At 56.8% G+C, this 15,096-nt stretch overlaps 2 protein-coding genes across 2 annotated transcripts in view; both read left to right on the plus strand.

The window, feature by feature from the left end:
- Positions 1-2,194: 2,194 nt before the first annotated feature.
- LOC120506307 (carnitine O-palmitoyltransferase 1, liver isoform-like) lies at positions 2,195-8,185 on the plus strand. The gene is made up of 8 exons (XM_039717694.1): positions 2,195-2,376; positions 3,829-3,945; positions 4,023-4,181; positions 4,760-4,891; positions 5,569-5,721; positions 6,033-6,134; positions 6,468-6,563; positions 8,053-8,185. The coding sequence occupies exons 3-8, from the start codon at positions 4,032-4,034 to the stop codon at positions 8,161-8,163; spliced, it is 744 nt and encodes a 247-aa protein (XP_039573628.1). The 5' UTR covers positions 2,195-2,376; positions 3,829-3,945; positions 4,023-4,031; the 3' UTR covers positions 8,164-8,185.
- Positions 8,186-8,812: 627 nt separating this feature from the next.
- GRWD1 (glutamate rich WD repeat containing 1) overlaps positions 8,813-15,096 on the plus strand; it is a 7,418-nt gene continuing 1,134 nt past the window's right edge. Inside the window, exons 1-6 of the mRNA XM_039717695.1 lie at positions 8,813-9,234; positions 9,443-9,483; positions 10,568-10,739; positions 12,276-12,501; positions 14,099-14,238; positions 14,735-14,935. Of these exons, the coding sequence (XP_039573629.1) occupies positions 8,962-9,234; positions 9,443-9,483; positions 10,568-10,739; positions 12,276-12,501; positions 14,099-14,238; positions 14,735-14,935 (1,053 nt within the window). The 5' untranslated portion in view covers positions 8,813-8,961. The remainder of the gene's footprint in view (positions 9,235-9,442; positions 9,484-10,567; positions 10,740-12,275; positions 12,502-14,098; positions 14,239-14,734; positions 14,936-15,096) is intronic.

Genomic DNA, 15,096 nt, shown 5'->3' on the forward strand with positions numbered 1-15,096 from the left:
CTGAGACCCCCGAATTGGGGACCCCCAAAAACTGAGACCCCTGAACTGGGGACCCCCAAAACACCCCCAAAACTGAGCCCCCCAAAAAAACCCCCAAATCTGAGACCCTCCCAAAAAACCCCCAAATCTGGGACCCCCAAATCTGAGACCCCCCCAAAAAAAACCCCAAAATCTGAGACCCCCCAAAAACTCCAGGAGATTTGGGGACCCCAAAACTCCCCCAGACCCAATTTGGGGTTTCTGGGAGGGGTCCTTGGGGTCTTTTCCCCCCAAATTTGGGATTTTGGGGGGTGGGTGAGGCTCTGACCCCCCAAATTTTGGGGTTATGATTTTGGGGTGCCCCCCCAGGACATTTTGGGGTCCCTTCCCTCCCATTTTTGGGGTATTTTGGGCACATTTTGGGGTTTTATCCCCCCAAATTCGGGGTTTTACCCCCCAGGATTCGGATTTTGGGGGGTGGGTGAGGGTCTGACCCCCCAAATTTTTGGGGTTCTGATTTTAGGGTACCCCCAGGACATTTTGGGGTCCCTTCCCTCCCATTTTTGGGGTATTTTGGGCACATTTTGGGGTTTTATCCCCCCAAATTCGGGGTTTTACCCCCCAGGATTCGGGATTTTGCCCCCCAAATTTGGGATTTGGGGGGTGGGCGAGGCTCTGACCCCCCAAATCTTGGGGTTCTGATTTGGGGGTGCCCCCCCAGCACCTTTTGGGGTCCCTTCCCTCCCATTTTTAAGTTATTTTGGGCAGATTTTGGGGGTTTTACCCCTTCAAATTTGGGATTTTACCCCCCAAATCTGGGGTTTTGCCCCCCAAATTTGGGGTTTTACCCCCTAAATTTGGGATTTTGGGGGGTGGGTGAGGCTCTGACCCCCCAAATTCGGGGTTCTGATTTGGGGGTACCTAAATTCGGGTTTTGAGGGGTGGGTGAGGGTGTGAACCCCCAAATTTTGGGGTTCTGATTTCGGGGTGCCCCCCCAGCACCTTTTGGGGTCCCTTTCCCATCATTTTTCATGGGTTTACCCCCCAAATTTGGGATTTTGCCCCCCAAATTTGGGATTTTGGGGGGGTCCTGAGGGTCTGACCCCCCAAATTTCGGGGTTCTGATTTTGGGGTGCCTCCCCAGGACCTTTTGGGGTCCCTTTCCCATCATTTTTCATGGGTTTACCCCCCAAATTTGGGATTTTGCCCCCCAAATTGGGGTTTTGCCCCCCAAATTCGGGGTTTGGGGGGTGGGCGAGGCTCTGACCCCCCAAATTTGGGGATTCTGATTTTGGGGTGCCTCCCCAGGACCTTTTGGGGTCCCTTTCCTCCCATTTTTAAGTTATTTTGGGCTGATTTTGGGGGTTTTACCCCTCCAAATTGGGATTTTGCCCCCCAAAATGGGGTTTTGGGGGGTGGGCGAGGCTCTGACCCCCCAAATTTGGGGTTCTGATTTTGGGGTCCCCCCCAGGACCTGGTGGGCCCCCCCCCCTCGCGGGTCCCGGCCGCCCGAGCCGCCAACGTCGCGGCGGCCCTGCTGCGCTTCCGGAGCCGCGTGCGCGCCGGGAGCCTGCCCCCCGTGAGCCCCCCGAAATGGAAATTCCCCTGGGAACACCTAAACCCACCCCACAACTGGTCAGAGACCCCCAAAATCACCCAAAATTGCCCCAAAATCCCCCCCAAATCCCTTCAAAACCCCCCAAAATTTCCCTGGGAACACCTAAACCCATCCACAAGTGGTCAGAGACCCCCAAAATCGCCCCAAAATCCCCATGGGTACATCTAAGCCCCCCCACAAGTGGTCAGAGACCCCCAAAATTCCCCCAAATCACCCCAAAATCACCCTGGGAATCCCAAATCCCTCCCACAACTGGTCAGAGACCCCCACAATCCCCCCAAAATTGCTCCAAAATGCCCTCAAAACCCCCCAAAAATCCCCTGGGAACACCTAAATCGCCTCAGAACTGATCAGAGACCCCCAGAATCCCCCAAACTCCCTCTGGATCCCCCAAATCTCCCAAAACCGAACCCAGGAGCCCCAGGAGAGAATTTGGGGGGGTCTTGAGGGAAGTTTTGGGGGTCCCAGGGGGAGTTGGGGGGCCCAGGGTGGATTTTGGGGTGTCCTGGGGGATTTTGGGCCCCCCCAGGTGCTTCTTGGAGCTGTTTTGGGGAATTTTGGGAGGGGTTTTGGAGGGTTGGAGATAATTTGGGTGCTCGGGGATAATTTGGGGGGTCCCAGGGTGGGATTTTGGGGAGTTTTGGGTCCCCCAGGACCCCCCGTGTCCCCACAGGTGGTTTGACAAGTCGCTGACGTTGGTCGTGTTCCCCTCGGGGCGCGTCGGGCTCAGCGTGGAGCACTCGTGGGGAGACCCCCCCGTGGCTGGGCACCTCTGGGAGGTACCCCAAAAATCCCCCCAAAATTCCCCTCAAAATCTCCCAAATCCCCATAAAAATCCCTCCAAAAATCCCCCAAATCCTTCCCAAAAAATCTCCCCTCAAATCCCTTCAAAAATCCCCCCAAAATTCCCCTCAAAATCTCCCAAATCCCCATAAAAATCCCTCCAAAAATCCCCCAAATCCTTCCCAAAAAATCTCCCCTCAAATCCCTTCAAAAATCCCCCCAAAATTCCCCTCAAAATCTCCCAAATCCCCATAAAAATCCCTCCAAAAATCCCCCAAATCCCCATAAAAATCCCCCCCAAAAATACCCCAAATCCTTCCCAAAAAATCTCCCCTCAAATCCCTTCAAAAATCCCCCCAAAATCTCTGGGGGGTTTGTCAAAAATACCTCAAAATCAGCCCAAAACAATCCTCCCAAATACCATCAAATTTCCCTCAAGATCCCCCAAAATATCCCCCCAAATCCCACTAAAATCCCCCCTGAAATGCCCCCGAAATCACCCCAAAAATTTCCCAGAACTTGAGACTCACCCAAAACCTTTGGAGACCTCCTCAAAATCCCCCCAAATCTGGAACCCCTCCCCAGTTTTGTGAGGAATTGCGGGGCCCAAAAATGGGGGAAAAGGGTGGGAAGCGTGAGGGGGGAAAAAGGCGGGAAACGTGAGGGGACAAAAAGAGCGGGAATCATGAGGGGAAAAAAGGGCGAGAAATGTGAAGAGAAAAAAAGCGGCAAACGTGAGGGGGGGAAAAAAGGCCGGGAAAACGTGAGGGGGAAAAAAGGGTGGGAAAAGGTGAGAGGGAAGAAAGGGCGAGAAATGTGAGGAGAAAAAAAGCGGGAAACGTGAGGGGGGGGAAAAAAGGGCGGGAAGCGTGAGGGGGAAAAAAGGAGGGAAACGTGAGGGGGAAAAAAGGCGAGAAACATGAGAGGGAAAAAAGGGTGGGAAAATGTGAGAGGGAAGAAAGGGCGAGAAATGTGAGGAGAAAAAAAGCGGGAAACGTGAGGGGGGGGAAAAAAGGGCGGGAAGCGTGAGGGGGAAAAAAGGCCGGGAAAACGTGAGGGGGAAAAAAGGAGGGAAGCGTGAGGGGGAAAAAAGGCTGGGAAAACGTGAGGGTAAAAAGGGCGGAAATCATGAGGTGAAAAAAGGCGGGAAACGTGAGGGTGAAAAAAGGCGGGAAACGTGAGGGGACAAAAAGAACGGGAAGCATGAGGGGAAAATGAGGGGGAAATTTTGGTGGTGGGGGAATATTTTGGAGGGGTCAGGGGGAAATTGGGGAGGGTCCCCAATTTTGAGACCCCGAAAGGTGGGAAACATGAGGGGACAAAAAGAGCGGGAAGCATGAGGGGAAAATGAGGGGAAATTTTGGTGGTGGGGGAATATTTTGGAGGGGTCAGGGGGAAATTGGGGAGGGTCCCCAATTTTGAGACCCCCACTAATTTTCTCCCCTCAGTTCGCGCTGGCCCTGGACCGGTCCCTGGGCTACGACGAGTCCGGGAACTGCCTCGGGGCAGGGCAGGGCAGGACCCCCGAGCCCCCCCAGGAGCTGCACTGGGACCTCCCCCCGCAGGTACTGGGAGCACTGGGAGGGACTGGGAGAGCGTTTGGGGGGACATTTAGGGGTGTTTTAGGAATGTTTTCGGACAGGTTTCGGGGATGCTGCCTCAGGCCCGGGAGCAGTTCCAGGCCATGGCTGAGGGGCTCCAGCTCCACGTGGTGTCGGTCGAAGACCCCCTGGGACCCTCTGGGACCCCCGAGAGCTCCCAGGAGCTGCTGGCGCTGGCGCTGGAGCTGGCGCTGGTCAGGGTGAGGCACTGAGACCCCCAAAATTCACCCCTGGGACCCCCCAGTGTTCATCGTAGAGACCCAAAATCTCCCCCAAATCCCCTCAGGAGCGCGGCCCTGCCCTCACGTACGAGCCGATCCCGACGCGCCTTTTCCTCGAGGGCTTCCAAACCCACCTGAGACCCCCCAAATCCAACTGAGACTCCCCAAACTCCATCCCAGAGACCCCAAAATCCCTGAGATTCCCAGAATCTCCCCCAAATCTCCCCAGGAGCGCGGCCCTGCCCTCACGTACGAGCCGATCCCGAGGCGCCTTTTCCTCGAGGGCTTCCAAATCCACCTGAGACCCCCCAAACCCATCTGAGACCCCCCAAACTCCATCCCAGAGACCCCAAAATCCCTGAGATTCCCAGAATCTCCCCCAAATCTCCCCAGGAGCGCGGCCCTGCCCTCACGTACGAGCCGATCCCGACGCGCCTTTTCCTCGAGGGCTCCAAAACCCACCTGAGAGCCCCCAAACCCATCTGAGACCCCCCAAACTCCATCCCAGAGACCCCAAAATCCCTGAGATTCCCAGAATCTCCCCCAAATCCCCTCAGGAGCGCGGCCCTGCCCTCACGTACGAGCCGATCCCGACGCGCCTTTTCCTCGAGGGCCGCGCTGACGGCGCACGCGGTGTGGGGCGCCCCCTGCTGGAGCTGGAGCGCGCCCTGAGGGACCCCCAAATTCCTGTGAGGAACCCCAAAAATGGGGCCCGGGACCCCAAAAATGGGGCTGGGGGATGCTGAGGGGTCACTGAGGGGGGTCTTGGTTTTGGGTGTGGGAAATGTGAGGGGAAAAGGGCAGGAAATGTGAGGGGGAAAAAAGGCGGGAAACGTGAGGGGAGAAAATGGCGGAAAACGTGAGGGGAGAAAATGGCGGGAAACGGGAGGGGAGAATGGTGGGAAACGTGAGGGGGGAAAAGAGTGGGGAAATGGAAATTAAAAGGGTGGGAAATGTGAGGGCAAAAAGGGGAAAAAGGGCGGAAAATGTGAGGGGAAAAGGGAGGGAAATGTGAGGGGAAAAAGGGCAGGAAACATGAGGGGAAAGATGGTGGAAAATGTGAGGGGAAAAGGGTGGTGGTGGGGGCTGCTCGAGGGGGTCCTGGGAGGATTTTGGGGCAATCATTGAGGGAATTTTGGGGTGATTATTGAGGGGATTTTGGGGTGATCAATGGGGGGATTTTGGGGCAATTATTGGGGGTCTCTGGGGGGGCGATCATTGTGAGGAGTTTGGGGCGATCATTGGTGGTCTCTGGAGGGATTTTGGGGTGATCATTGGGGGGATTTTGGGGTGATCATTGGGGATCTCTGGGCGATCACCGGGGGTCTCGGGGCCCCCCTGACCTGCAGTTCCCCTCCGTGCCCAGCGGGGGCGCCGGCGGGCGCTGCTGGAGGCGGCGCTGGCGCAGGCGCGGGGGCGGCGCCGGGCGGCCATGACGGGGGCGGGGCTGGAGCGGCACCTGCAGGCACTGGCGGCCGTGGCCAATCAGATGCAGCTCCGCCCACCCTTCCTCACAGAGGTGGGCGGGGCTTTGGATGGGCTGGGGGTGTGGCCTAAGAGGGGGTGTGGTTTACACTGAAAAGGGGCGGGGCTTTGTAATTGCCATATATGGAGGTGGGTGGAGCTTGAGGGTGGGGCTGGGGTTAAGGGGTGGAGCTTGACTTATTAATTACCTTATAAGGAGGTGGGTGGGGCCAAGGAGGGCCTGGTTTTGTCTTTATATGGTCAACAGGGTGTGGCCATAAAAGGGCGTGGCCTAAAGAGAGTCACAGTGATTGGCTGACACTTTGGGGGTGGGTGTGGTCTCATTTGCATGTCCCCACCCCCCAGGTGCTGGGGCAGCCTTGGGCTCTGGCCTTTAGCCCCGCCCCTCGGCCACACCCCCCGCTGCTGCCCCACCCCCTGCGGCCGGCGGGGGGCGGCTTCAACCCGGTGGGTACTGGGGGAACTGGGAGGGACTGGGATAAACTGGGAGGGACTGGGGGGGCAGTGGGGGTTACCGGGGGATTACTGGGCTGAACTGGGAGGACTGGAGGTCACTGGGGTGTTACTGGGCTAAACTGGGGATCACTGGAGGGGCACTGGGGGCTAACTGGGCTGAACTGGGCTGAACTGGAGGGGTCACTGGGCTGAACTGGGCTGAACTGGAGGGGTCACTGGGCTGAACTGGGATGGACTGGGGGGTCACTGGGCTGGACTGGGGGGGTCGCTGGGAGGTCACTGGGCTGAACTGGGCTGAACTGGGGCTCACTGGTGCCCCCCCAGCCCCACCAGGACGGCTACGGGGTTTCCTTCACGGGGGGAGGGGCAGCCGGCCCCGTCCTGGTGCACATCGCCTGCAGGGAGGGCTCCCCCAAAACGGTGAGAAAAACCCCAAAAAAAACCCCAAAACACCCCCAAAATCCGCCTGAAAAAAACCTCAAAGCCTTCCCCAAAAAAACCCAAAACAACCCCAAAATCTGCCTGAAAAAAAACCCAAAAAAAACCCAAAACACCCCCAAAATCCGCCTGAAAAAAACCTCAAAGCCTTCCCCAAAAAAACCCAAAACAACCCCAAAATCTGCCTGAAAAAAACCCAAAATCCCCCTGAAAAAAACCCTAAAACTTCCCCCAAAATCCACCTGAAAAAAACCCCAAAACTTCATCCAAAAAAAACCCAAAACACCCCCAAAATCCACCTGGAAAAACCCCAAATCACCCCCAAAAAACCCAAACCCCCCCAAAATCCACCTGGAAAAACCCCAAATCACCCCCCTTCGAAAAAACCCCCAAATCACCCCCAAAAAACCCAACCCCCCCCAAAATCCACCTGGAAAAAAATCCAAAACCTCCCCCAAAACCTTATCCAAAAAAAACCCCAAAACCTCATCCAGAAAAACCCCAAACCCCCCCAAAATCTGCCTGAAAAAACCCCAAAAAACCCCAAATCTCCCCCCCCTCAGTGATTTGGGGGGGTCTGGGGGGGATTTTGGGGGTTCACGGGGGGGTCCCTGACCCCGCCCCTCCCCCCTTGGTGATTTGGGGGTTCCTGGGGTGGATTTTGGGGTATTTGGGGTGGATTTTGGGGTAATTTCGGTTAATTTTGGGGTCTCTCTCCCCAGGACCCCCAGCAGTTCTCAGAGCAGTTCCGGGGCTGGATTTTGGGTGGATTTTGGGTTAATTTGGGTTAATTTGGGGGTCTCTCTCTCCCCAGGACCCCCAGCAGTTCCCACAGCAGCAGTTCCGGGGCTGGATTTTGGGTGGATTTTGGGGTATTTTGGGTTAATTTTGGGCTCTCTCTCCCCAGGACCCCCGGCAGTTCTCAGAGCAGTTCCGGGGCTGGATTTTGGGATATTTTGGGGTATTTTGGGTTAATTTGGGTTAATTTCGGGAGTCTCTCTCCCCAGGACCCCCAGCAGTTCCCACAGCAGCAGTTCCGGGGCTGGGTTTTGGGTGGATTTTGGGATATTTTGGGATATTTTGGGTTAATTTGGGTTAATTTTGGGTCTCTCTCTCTCCCCAGGACCCCCGGCAGTCTGGATTTTGGGTTGATTTTGGGATATTTTGGGTTAATTTTGGGTCTCTTTTTCCCCAGGACCCCCGGCGGTTCTCGGCCCTGCTCCGGGGCTGGATTTTGGGTTAATTTAGGTTAATTTAGGTTAATTTGGGGGTCTCTCTCTCTTCTCTCCCCAGGACCCCCGGCGGTTCTCGGCCCTGCTCCGGGGCTGGATTTTGGGTTATTTTGGGTTAATTTTGGTGTGTTTTGTGTCTCTCTCTCTGCAGGACCCCCGGCGGTTCTCGGCCCTGCTCCGGGGTGGATTTTGGGATAATTTAGGATAATTTAGGTTAATTTGTGTCTCTCTCTCCCCAGGACCCCCGGCGGTTCTCGGCCCTGCTCCGCGCGGCGCTGGCGGAGCTGGGGCGGCTCCGGGGGGGGGAGGGGCCGGGGGCGCCCCCAGAGCCGCCCCTCCCCCCCCAATAAAGAGATTGGAACCCGAGAGCCGGACTGGGATGGACTGGGATAAACTGGGATGGACTGGGATAAACTGGGATAAACTGGGAGGGGATTGGGAGGGACTGGGATAAACTGGGGTGGACTGGGAGGGACTGGGACGTCACTGGTGTTACTGGGGGCGTCACTTGGAGGTCACTGGAGTTACTGGGAGGACACTGGGAGTTACTGGGGGGTCACTGGGAGTTACTGGGAGGTCTCTGGAGGTCACTGGAGTTACTGAGACTTACTGGGAGGACACTGGGAGTGTGGACTGGGAGGGACTGGGACGTCACTGGTGTTACTGGGGGCGTCACTTGGAGGTCACTGGAGTTACTGAGACTTACTGGGAGGACACTGGGAGTCACTGGGAGCTCGCTGGAGTCACTGGGGGGTCACTGGGAGTTACTGGGGGCACACTAGGGGATTACTGGGAGTTACTGGGGGGTCACTGGTGTTACTGGGGGGAGTCACTGGGAGGTCTCTGGAGGTCACTGGAGTTACTGAGACTTACTGGGAGGACACTGGGAGTCACTGGGAGCTCGCTGGAGTCACTGGGGGGTCACTGGGAGTTACTGGGGGCACACTAGGGGATTACTGGGAGTTACTGGGGGGTCACTGGTGTTACTGGGGGGAGTCACTGGGAGGTCTCTGGAGGTCACTGGTTTTACTGGGAGTCACTGGAACCTCCCGACCGCCATTGTCCATCACGTGACCGGAAGCCACCACACGGCCACCCGGAAGTGGGCGGAGCCCCCGCCGGAAGTGCCGCCTCCCCTCACGGCCAAGATGGCGGCGCGGCGCGGCTCCTCCAAAGCGCGGGCCCCGAATCGCCCGCGGGCCCCGAACCGCAACCGGCCCCGAATCGCCCGCAATGGCGACAGGGCGGACGCGGAGTCCCCCGGGCGCGTGTACCTGCCCGGCGCGGGGCCGCCGCTGGGCCCCGACGAGGAGCTGGTGATGGATGAGGAGGCGTACGTGATGTATCACCGCGCCGGCACCGGTACCGCGGGCTGGGCCGGCGGGACGAGGGGAACCGGGGGGATGAAGGGAACTGAGGGGTCCTGAGGGGAACCGGGGGATGAGGAGAGCCGGGGGGTCCTGAGGGGTTTCTGAGGGGAACCGAAGGGTTTTGAGGGGAACCGAGGGAGTCCTGAGGGGAGCCGGGGGGTCCTGAGGGGTTCCTGAGGGGAACCGGGGGGTCCTGAGGGGAACCGGGGGGTCCTGAGGGGAATCCGGGAGCTGACGGGAACCGGGAGGTCCTCAGCAGACACACTCCCCAAGTTACCCTGAGACCCCCGGCGCCAACCGGTGAGACTCCCCCCCAAATTAATCACCCTGAGACCCCCAGGCCCCTCCCCAAATTACTCGGGGACCCCAGAGCCAACCGGTGAGACCCCTCCCCAAATTGCCCTGAGACCCCTCCCCAAATTACTCTGAGACCCTCGGGCTCCTCCCCAAATTACCCAATTAACCTGAGACCCCTGGGCCCAACCGGTGAGACCCCCCCCAAATTACCCTGAGACCCCTCCCCAAATTACCCTGAGACCCCCGGGACTTTTGGGTGGGTTTTGGTGCGGTTTTGGGGCGCTTTTGGGGTGATTTTGGGGCAGTTCTGGGGTGGGTTTTGGGGTGGTTTTGGGGGGTTTTTCGGGTGGGTTTTGGGGTGTATTTTTGGGTGTGTTTTGCAGTAGTTTTGGGGATTTTTTGGGGCAGTTTTGGGGTGTTTTTTGGGTGGGTCTTGCAGTGTTTTTGGGGGTTTTTTGGGGCGCTTTTGGGGTGGATTTGTGTTGGTTTTGGGGTGGATTTTGCAGTGGTTTTGGGGTTTTCTTTGGGGCGGATTTTAGGGGTGTTTTGGGGCAGTTCTGGGGTGGGTTTTCGGGTGGTTTTGGGGTGGTTATGGATGTTTTTGGACTTGGTTTTGGGGTGTTTTTCAGGTGGGTTTTGGGGTGGGCTTTGCAGTAGTTTTGGGTTTTTTTTGGGGCGGTTTTGGGGTGTTTTTCAGGTGGGTTTTGGGGTGGGCTTTGCGATGGTTTTTTGGGTGGGTTTTGGGGTGGGTTTTGCAGTAGTTTTGGGGTTTTTTTGGGGCGGTTTTGGGGTGTTTTTTGGGTGGATTTGGTTTGGTTTTGGGGATGGTTTTGGGGTGCGTTCTGCAGTGGTTTTGGGGTGGTTATGGATGTTTATGGACTTGATTTTGGGGGGTTTTTCAGGTGGGTTTTGGGGTGATTTTGAGGTTTTTTTGGGTGGGTTTTGGGGTGTTTTGGGGCAGTTTTTGGGTGGGTTTTGGGTTGCTTTTTGTGTGGGTTTTGGGTTGATTTTGGGGTATTTCTCCGGTGGTTTTGGGGTGTTTTTGGGGTGTCCCCAGCCCTGATTTGGGGTGTCCCCTGCTCCCCAGGGTGCTGCTGATGCAGATGCAGAACCTGCACGGGCTGCGGGGGAAGAAGGGCAGCAGTGACAGTGACAGTGACAGCGACAGTGACAGTGACAGCGAGCAGGAGGGGGACGGGCGGGAGCCACAGCTGCTGCTCATCATGGCCCCCCACTACGGGGGCATCAACAGGCTGAGGGTACGGACCCCCAAAAACGGCCCCCCCAAAAATTAACCTACAGAAACCCACCCTGGGACCCCAAAAAAACCCACCTTGGGAACTCAAAAACTCGCCCTGGGAACCCAAAAACTGAGCGGGAATCCAAAAACTCACCCTGGGAATCCAAAAGCTCACCTGGGAACCCCAAAAACTCACCTGGGAACCGAAAAACTGACCCAGGAACCCAAAAACTGAGCGGGAACCCAAAAAGTCACCCTGGGAACCCAAAAGCTCACCTGGGAACCTAAAAACTCACCCTGAGACCCCAAAAATCCTATCTGGGAACCCAAAGACTCACCTGGGAACCCCGAAAACCCAGCTGGGAACCCAAAAACTCGCACTGGGAACCCAAAAAAAACTCAAAAACCCACCCTGGGAACCCAAAAACCCACCTGGGAACCCAAAAACTCAGCGACAGCGACAGCGAGCAGGAGGGGGGCGGGCGGGAGCCACAGCTGCTGCTCATCATGGCCCCCCACTACGGGGGCATCAACAGGCTGAGGGTACGGACCCCCCAAAACAGCCCCCCCAGAAAAAACCCACAAAAACCCACCCTGGGAACCCAAAAAACCCACCCTGGGAACTCAAAAACTCGCCCTGGGAACCCAAAAACTGAGCGGGAACCCCAAAACCCCCCCTGGGAACCCAAAAGCTCCTCTGGGAACCCCAAAGCTCACCTGGGAACCCCAAAAACTCACCTGGGAACCGAAAAACTGACCCAGGAACCCAAAAACTGAGCGGGAACCCAAAAAGTCACCCTGGGAACCCAAAAGCTCACCTGGGAACCTAAAAACTCACCCTGAGACCCCAAAAATCCTATCTGGGAACCCAAAGACTCACCTGGGAACCCCGAAAACCCAGCTGGGAACCCAAAAACTCGCACTGGGAACCCAAAAAAAACTCAAAAACCCACCCTGGGAACCCAAAAGCTCACCTGGGAACCTAAAAACTCACCCTGAGACCCCAAAAACCCTATCTGGGAACCCAAAGACTCACCTGGGAACCCCGAAAACCCAGCTGGGAACCCAAAAACTCGCACTGGGAACCCAAAAAAACCTCAAAAACCCACCTGGAAACCCAAAAATTCACCTGGGAACCCAAAATCCCACCCTGGGAACCCCAAAAACCTACCTGGGAACCCAAAACCCACCCCGGGACCCTCATAAACCTTTTGGGATTCTCCGTTTAACCTTGGGACCACCCCCCAAATTCCTTTGGGACCCTCAAAATTAAACTGTGAACCTCAAAAAACTTCCTTAAACCCTCAAATAACCTTTGGGACCCCCCAAAAAGCCCTTGGGATGCTCTGAGACCCCCATCTTGGCCCCCCCAAACCCTTTGGGACCCCCTCAGACACCCCTGGGGACCCCCATATCTCCCCCTGAGTCGTTCTCAGGACCCTCTGGGACCCCAAAATACCCCCTGGGACCCCTCAAACCCCCCCAAATCCCTCCTTACCCCCCCCTTAGCCCCCTTTGGGGGTCCCTGACCCCCCTTTGCCGTGTCCCCCCGCAGGTGACGTCCCTCGGGGGGTCCCCGATGGCGGCCGTGTGGTCGGAGCGGGGCCAGGTGGAGGTGCTGGCTCTGGGGGGGGCCCTGGGGGCCCTGGGGACGGAATTTGGGGAGGGGGATTTGGGGAGGGGGCCCAAGAGCGTCCAGCAGGGAGCCCTGCCCGCCCTTGCCACCTTCAGCGGCCACATGGACGAGGGGTTCGGGCTGGACTGGAGCCCCCTGAGCCCAGGTGAGGATTTGGGGGGAAATTGGGGGGGTTTGGGGTCTGGGGGCTCATGGGGGTCACAGGGGGATTGGAGACCCCAGAGCCCTGGAAAGGATTTGGGGGAAATGTGAGGGGGAAAATGGTGGGAAATGTGAGGGGAGAAAATGGCGGGAAACGTGAATGTGAGGGGAAAAAGGGTGGATGAGGGGGAGAAATATGGCAGAAAGGGGTAAAAGTGGCAGAAAATGTGAGGGGAAAAAGGGTGGAAAATGTGAGGGGAAAAGGGGGAGGAATCGTGAGGGGAAAAGGGTGGGAAGCGTGAGGGGAAAAAGGGGAGAAACCGTGAGGGGAAAAAATGGGGGAAAACGTGAGGGGAGAAAATGGCGGGAAACATGAGGGGAAAAAATGGCAGAAAGGGGTAAAAGTGGCAGAAAATGTGAGGGGAAAAAGGGCGGGAAATGTGAGGGGAAAAGGGTAGCAAAAACGGGGGAAAATTGGCAGAAAACATGAGGGGAAAAAGTTGGGAGGAACCGTGAGGGGAAAAGGGTGGGAAATGTGAGGGAAAAAAAAGATGGGGGAAAGGGGTAGAAGTGGCAGAGAATGTGAGGCAAAAAAGGGCGGGAAATGTGAGGGGAAAAGGGTGGGAAACGTGAGGGGAGAAAAGGGCAGGAAACGTGAGGGGAAAATGGTGGCAAGTGTGAAGGGAAAAAATGGCAGGAAATGTGAGGGGAGTAAAGGTGGGAAATGTGAGGGGAAAAGATGGCGGAAAGGGGGAAAATTGGCAGAAAACGTGAGGGGAAAAAGTGGCAGAAAATGAGGGGGGAAAAATGGCAGGAAATGTGAGGGGAGTAAAGGTGGGAAATGTGAGGGGAAAAGATGGCGGAAAGGGGGAAAATTGGCAGAAAACGTGAGGGGAAAAGGGAGGAACCGTGAGGGGAAAATGGCGGGAAACGTGAGGGGAGAAAACGACGGGAAACATGAGGGGAGAAAAGGGCGGGAAATGTGAGGGGAAAAACGATGGCGGAAAGGGGGAAAAGTGGTAGAAAACGTGAGGGGAAAAAGGGCAGGAAACGTGAGGGGAAAAGGGTGGGATATGTGAGGGGAAAACAGCAGGAAATGTGAGGGGAAAAGGGTGGCAGAAATGGGGGGAAATTGGCAGAAAACATGAGGGGAAAAAGGGAAACGTGAGGGGAAAATGGTGGGGAATGTGAGGGGAGAAAATGACGGGAAACGGGAGGGGAGAAAAGATGGCGGAAAGGGGGAAAAGTGGCAGAAAATGTGAGGGGAAAAGGGGAGGAACCGTGAGGGGAAAATGGCGGGAAACGTGAGGGGAGAAAACGACGGGAAACGGGAGGGAAGAAAAGATGGCGGAAAGGGGGAAAAGTGGCAGAAAATGTGAGGGGAAAAGGGGAGGAACCGTGAGGGGAAAAGGGTGGGAAACATGAGGGGAAAGGGCAAAACACTCGAGGTGCAAAGGACAGCAAACATGAGAGAAAAAAAGATGGAAAACGTGAGGAGAAGGAGCACTGGAGGGGGCTCTGGGAGGCATGGCGACCCTGGTGCGGATTTGTGGATAACGGGGGATTGTTGGGATTGTGACGGCCCTGCTCCCTCTGGCCAGGCCGGCTGCTGTCCGGGGACGTCCGCGGGCGCATCCATCGCTGGGAGCCGCGCGAGGGCGGCTGGGCCGTGGACCAGCGGCCGCTGCTCGGCCACGGCGGCAGCGTGGAGGACATCCAGTGGTCGCCCAGCGAGGCCTCGGTGAGGAGCCGCGCCAGGAGCGCCCTTAGGAGCTTTCTTTAACAGCACAGCGGCAAAACTATCTTTTGTCTTCGAAAAATAAAATAAGCTTAGAAATTTCTCATAACAATTAGGTAAAAAGCTGCTTTGTAGCACGTTAGGGACTTCGCTTTAGGGCAGCTGATTGGATAGAAGCTAAAAAGTCTTGAAATACCAGGTAGAAAAAGAAGAAAAAAGAGCAAGGGGCTTTTGTGAGGTGTTTTTATTAGGAGCAGACCTCTGCACCCAGCTCGAGTTTTTCTCTTTGTCATTTTGCCCTTTATTAAGTTTTCTTATTTCTAACAGTGCAGCAGAAGCCTTCCTGCTTATTTTATGCCCCCAAAATAACAGCTGAGCTGCCCTTGGGTGTATATATTACATTTCTTTTGAGAGCTTGCGAGACCTGGCTCCAGAAAAACAAATAAAATACACCCCCAGAGCCCCAAACCGCCCCGAACTCACCCGTTTCCCTGCCCAGGTGTTCATCTCGTGCTCCTCGGACGCCTCCATCCGCGTGTGGGACGTGCGGGCGCCGCCGGGCCGGGCGTGCCAGCTCAGCGTGGCCGCCGCGCACGACGGCGACGTCAACGTGCTCAGCTGGAGCCGGCGCGACGCGGCCGCGCTGCTCAGCGGCGGCGACGACGGCGCCCTGCGCCTCTGGGACCTGCGCAGCATCCGGGTGAGCCCCCAAACCCACCCAGGGACCCCCCCAGATCAACCCAGGGACCCCCAAACCAACCCAGGGACCCCCAGACATGCCCCAGACCAGCCCAGGGACCCCCAGGGTGAGTCAGGGACCCCCCAGACCAGCCCAGGGACCCCCCCCACCAGCCCACGGGC

The sequence above is a fragment of the Passer montanus genome, unplaced genomic scaffold (assembly GCF_014805655.1).
Source record: "Passer montanus isolate IOZ18808 unplaced genomic scaffold, ASM1480565v1 scaffold388, whole genome shotgun sequence".
NCBI lineage: Eukaryota > Metazoa > Chordata > Aves > Passeriformes > Passeridae > Passer > Passer montanus.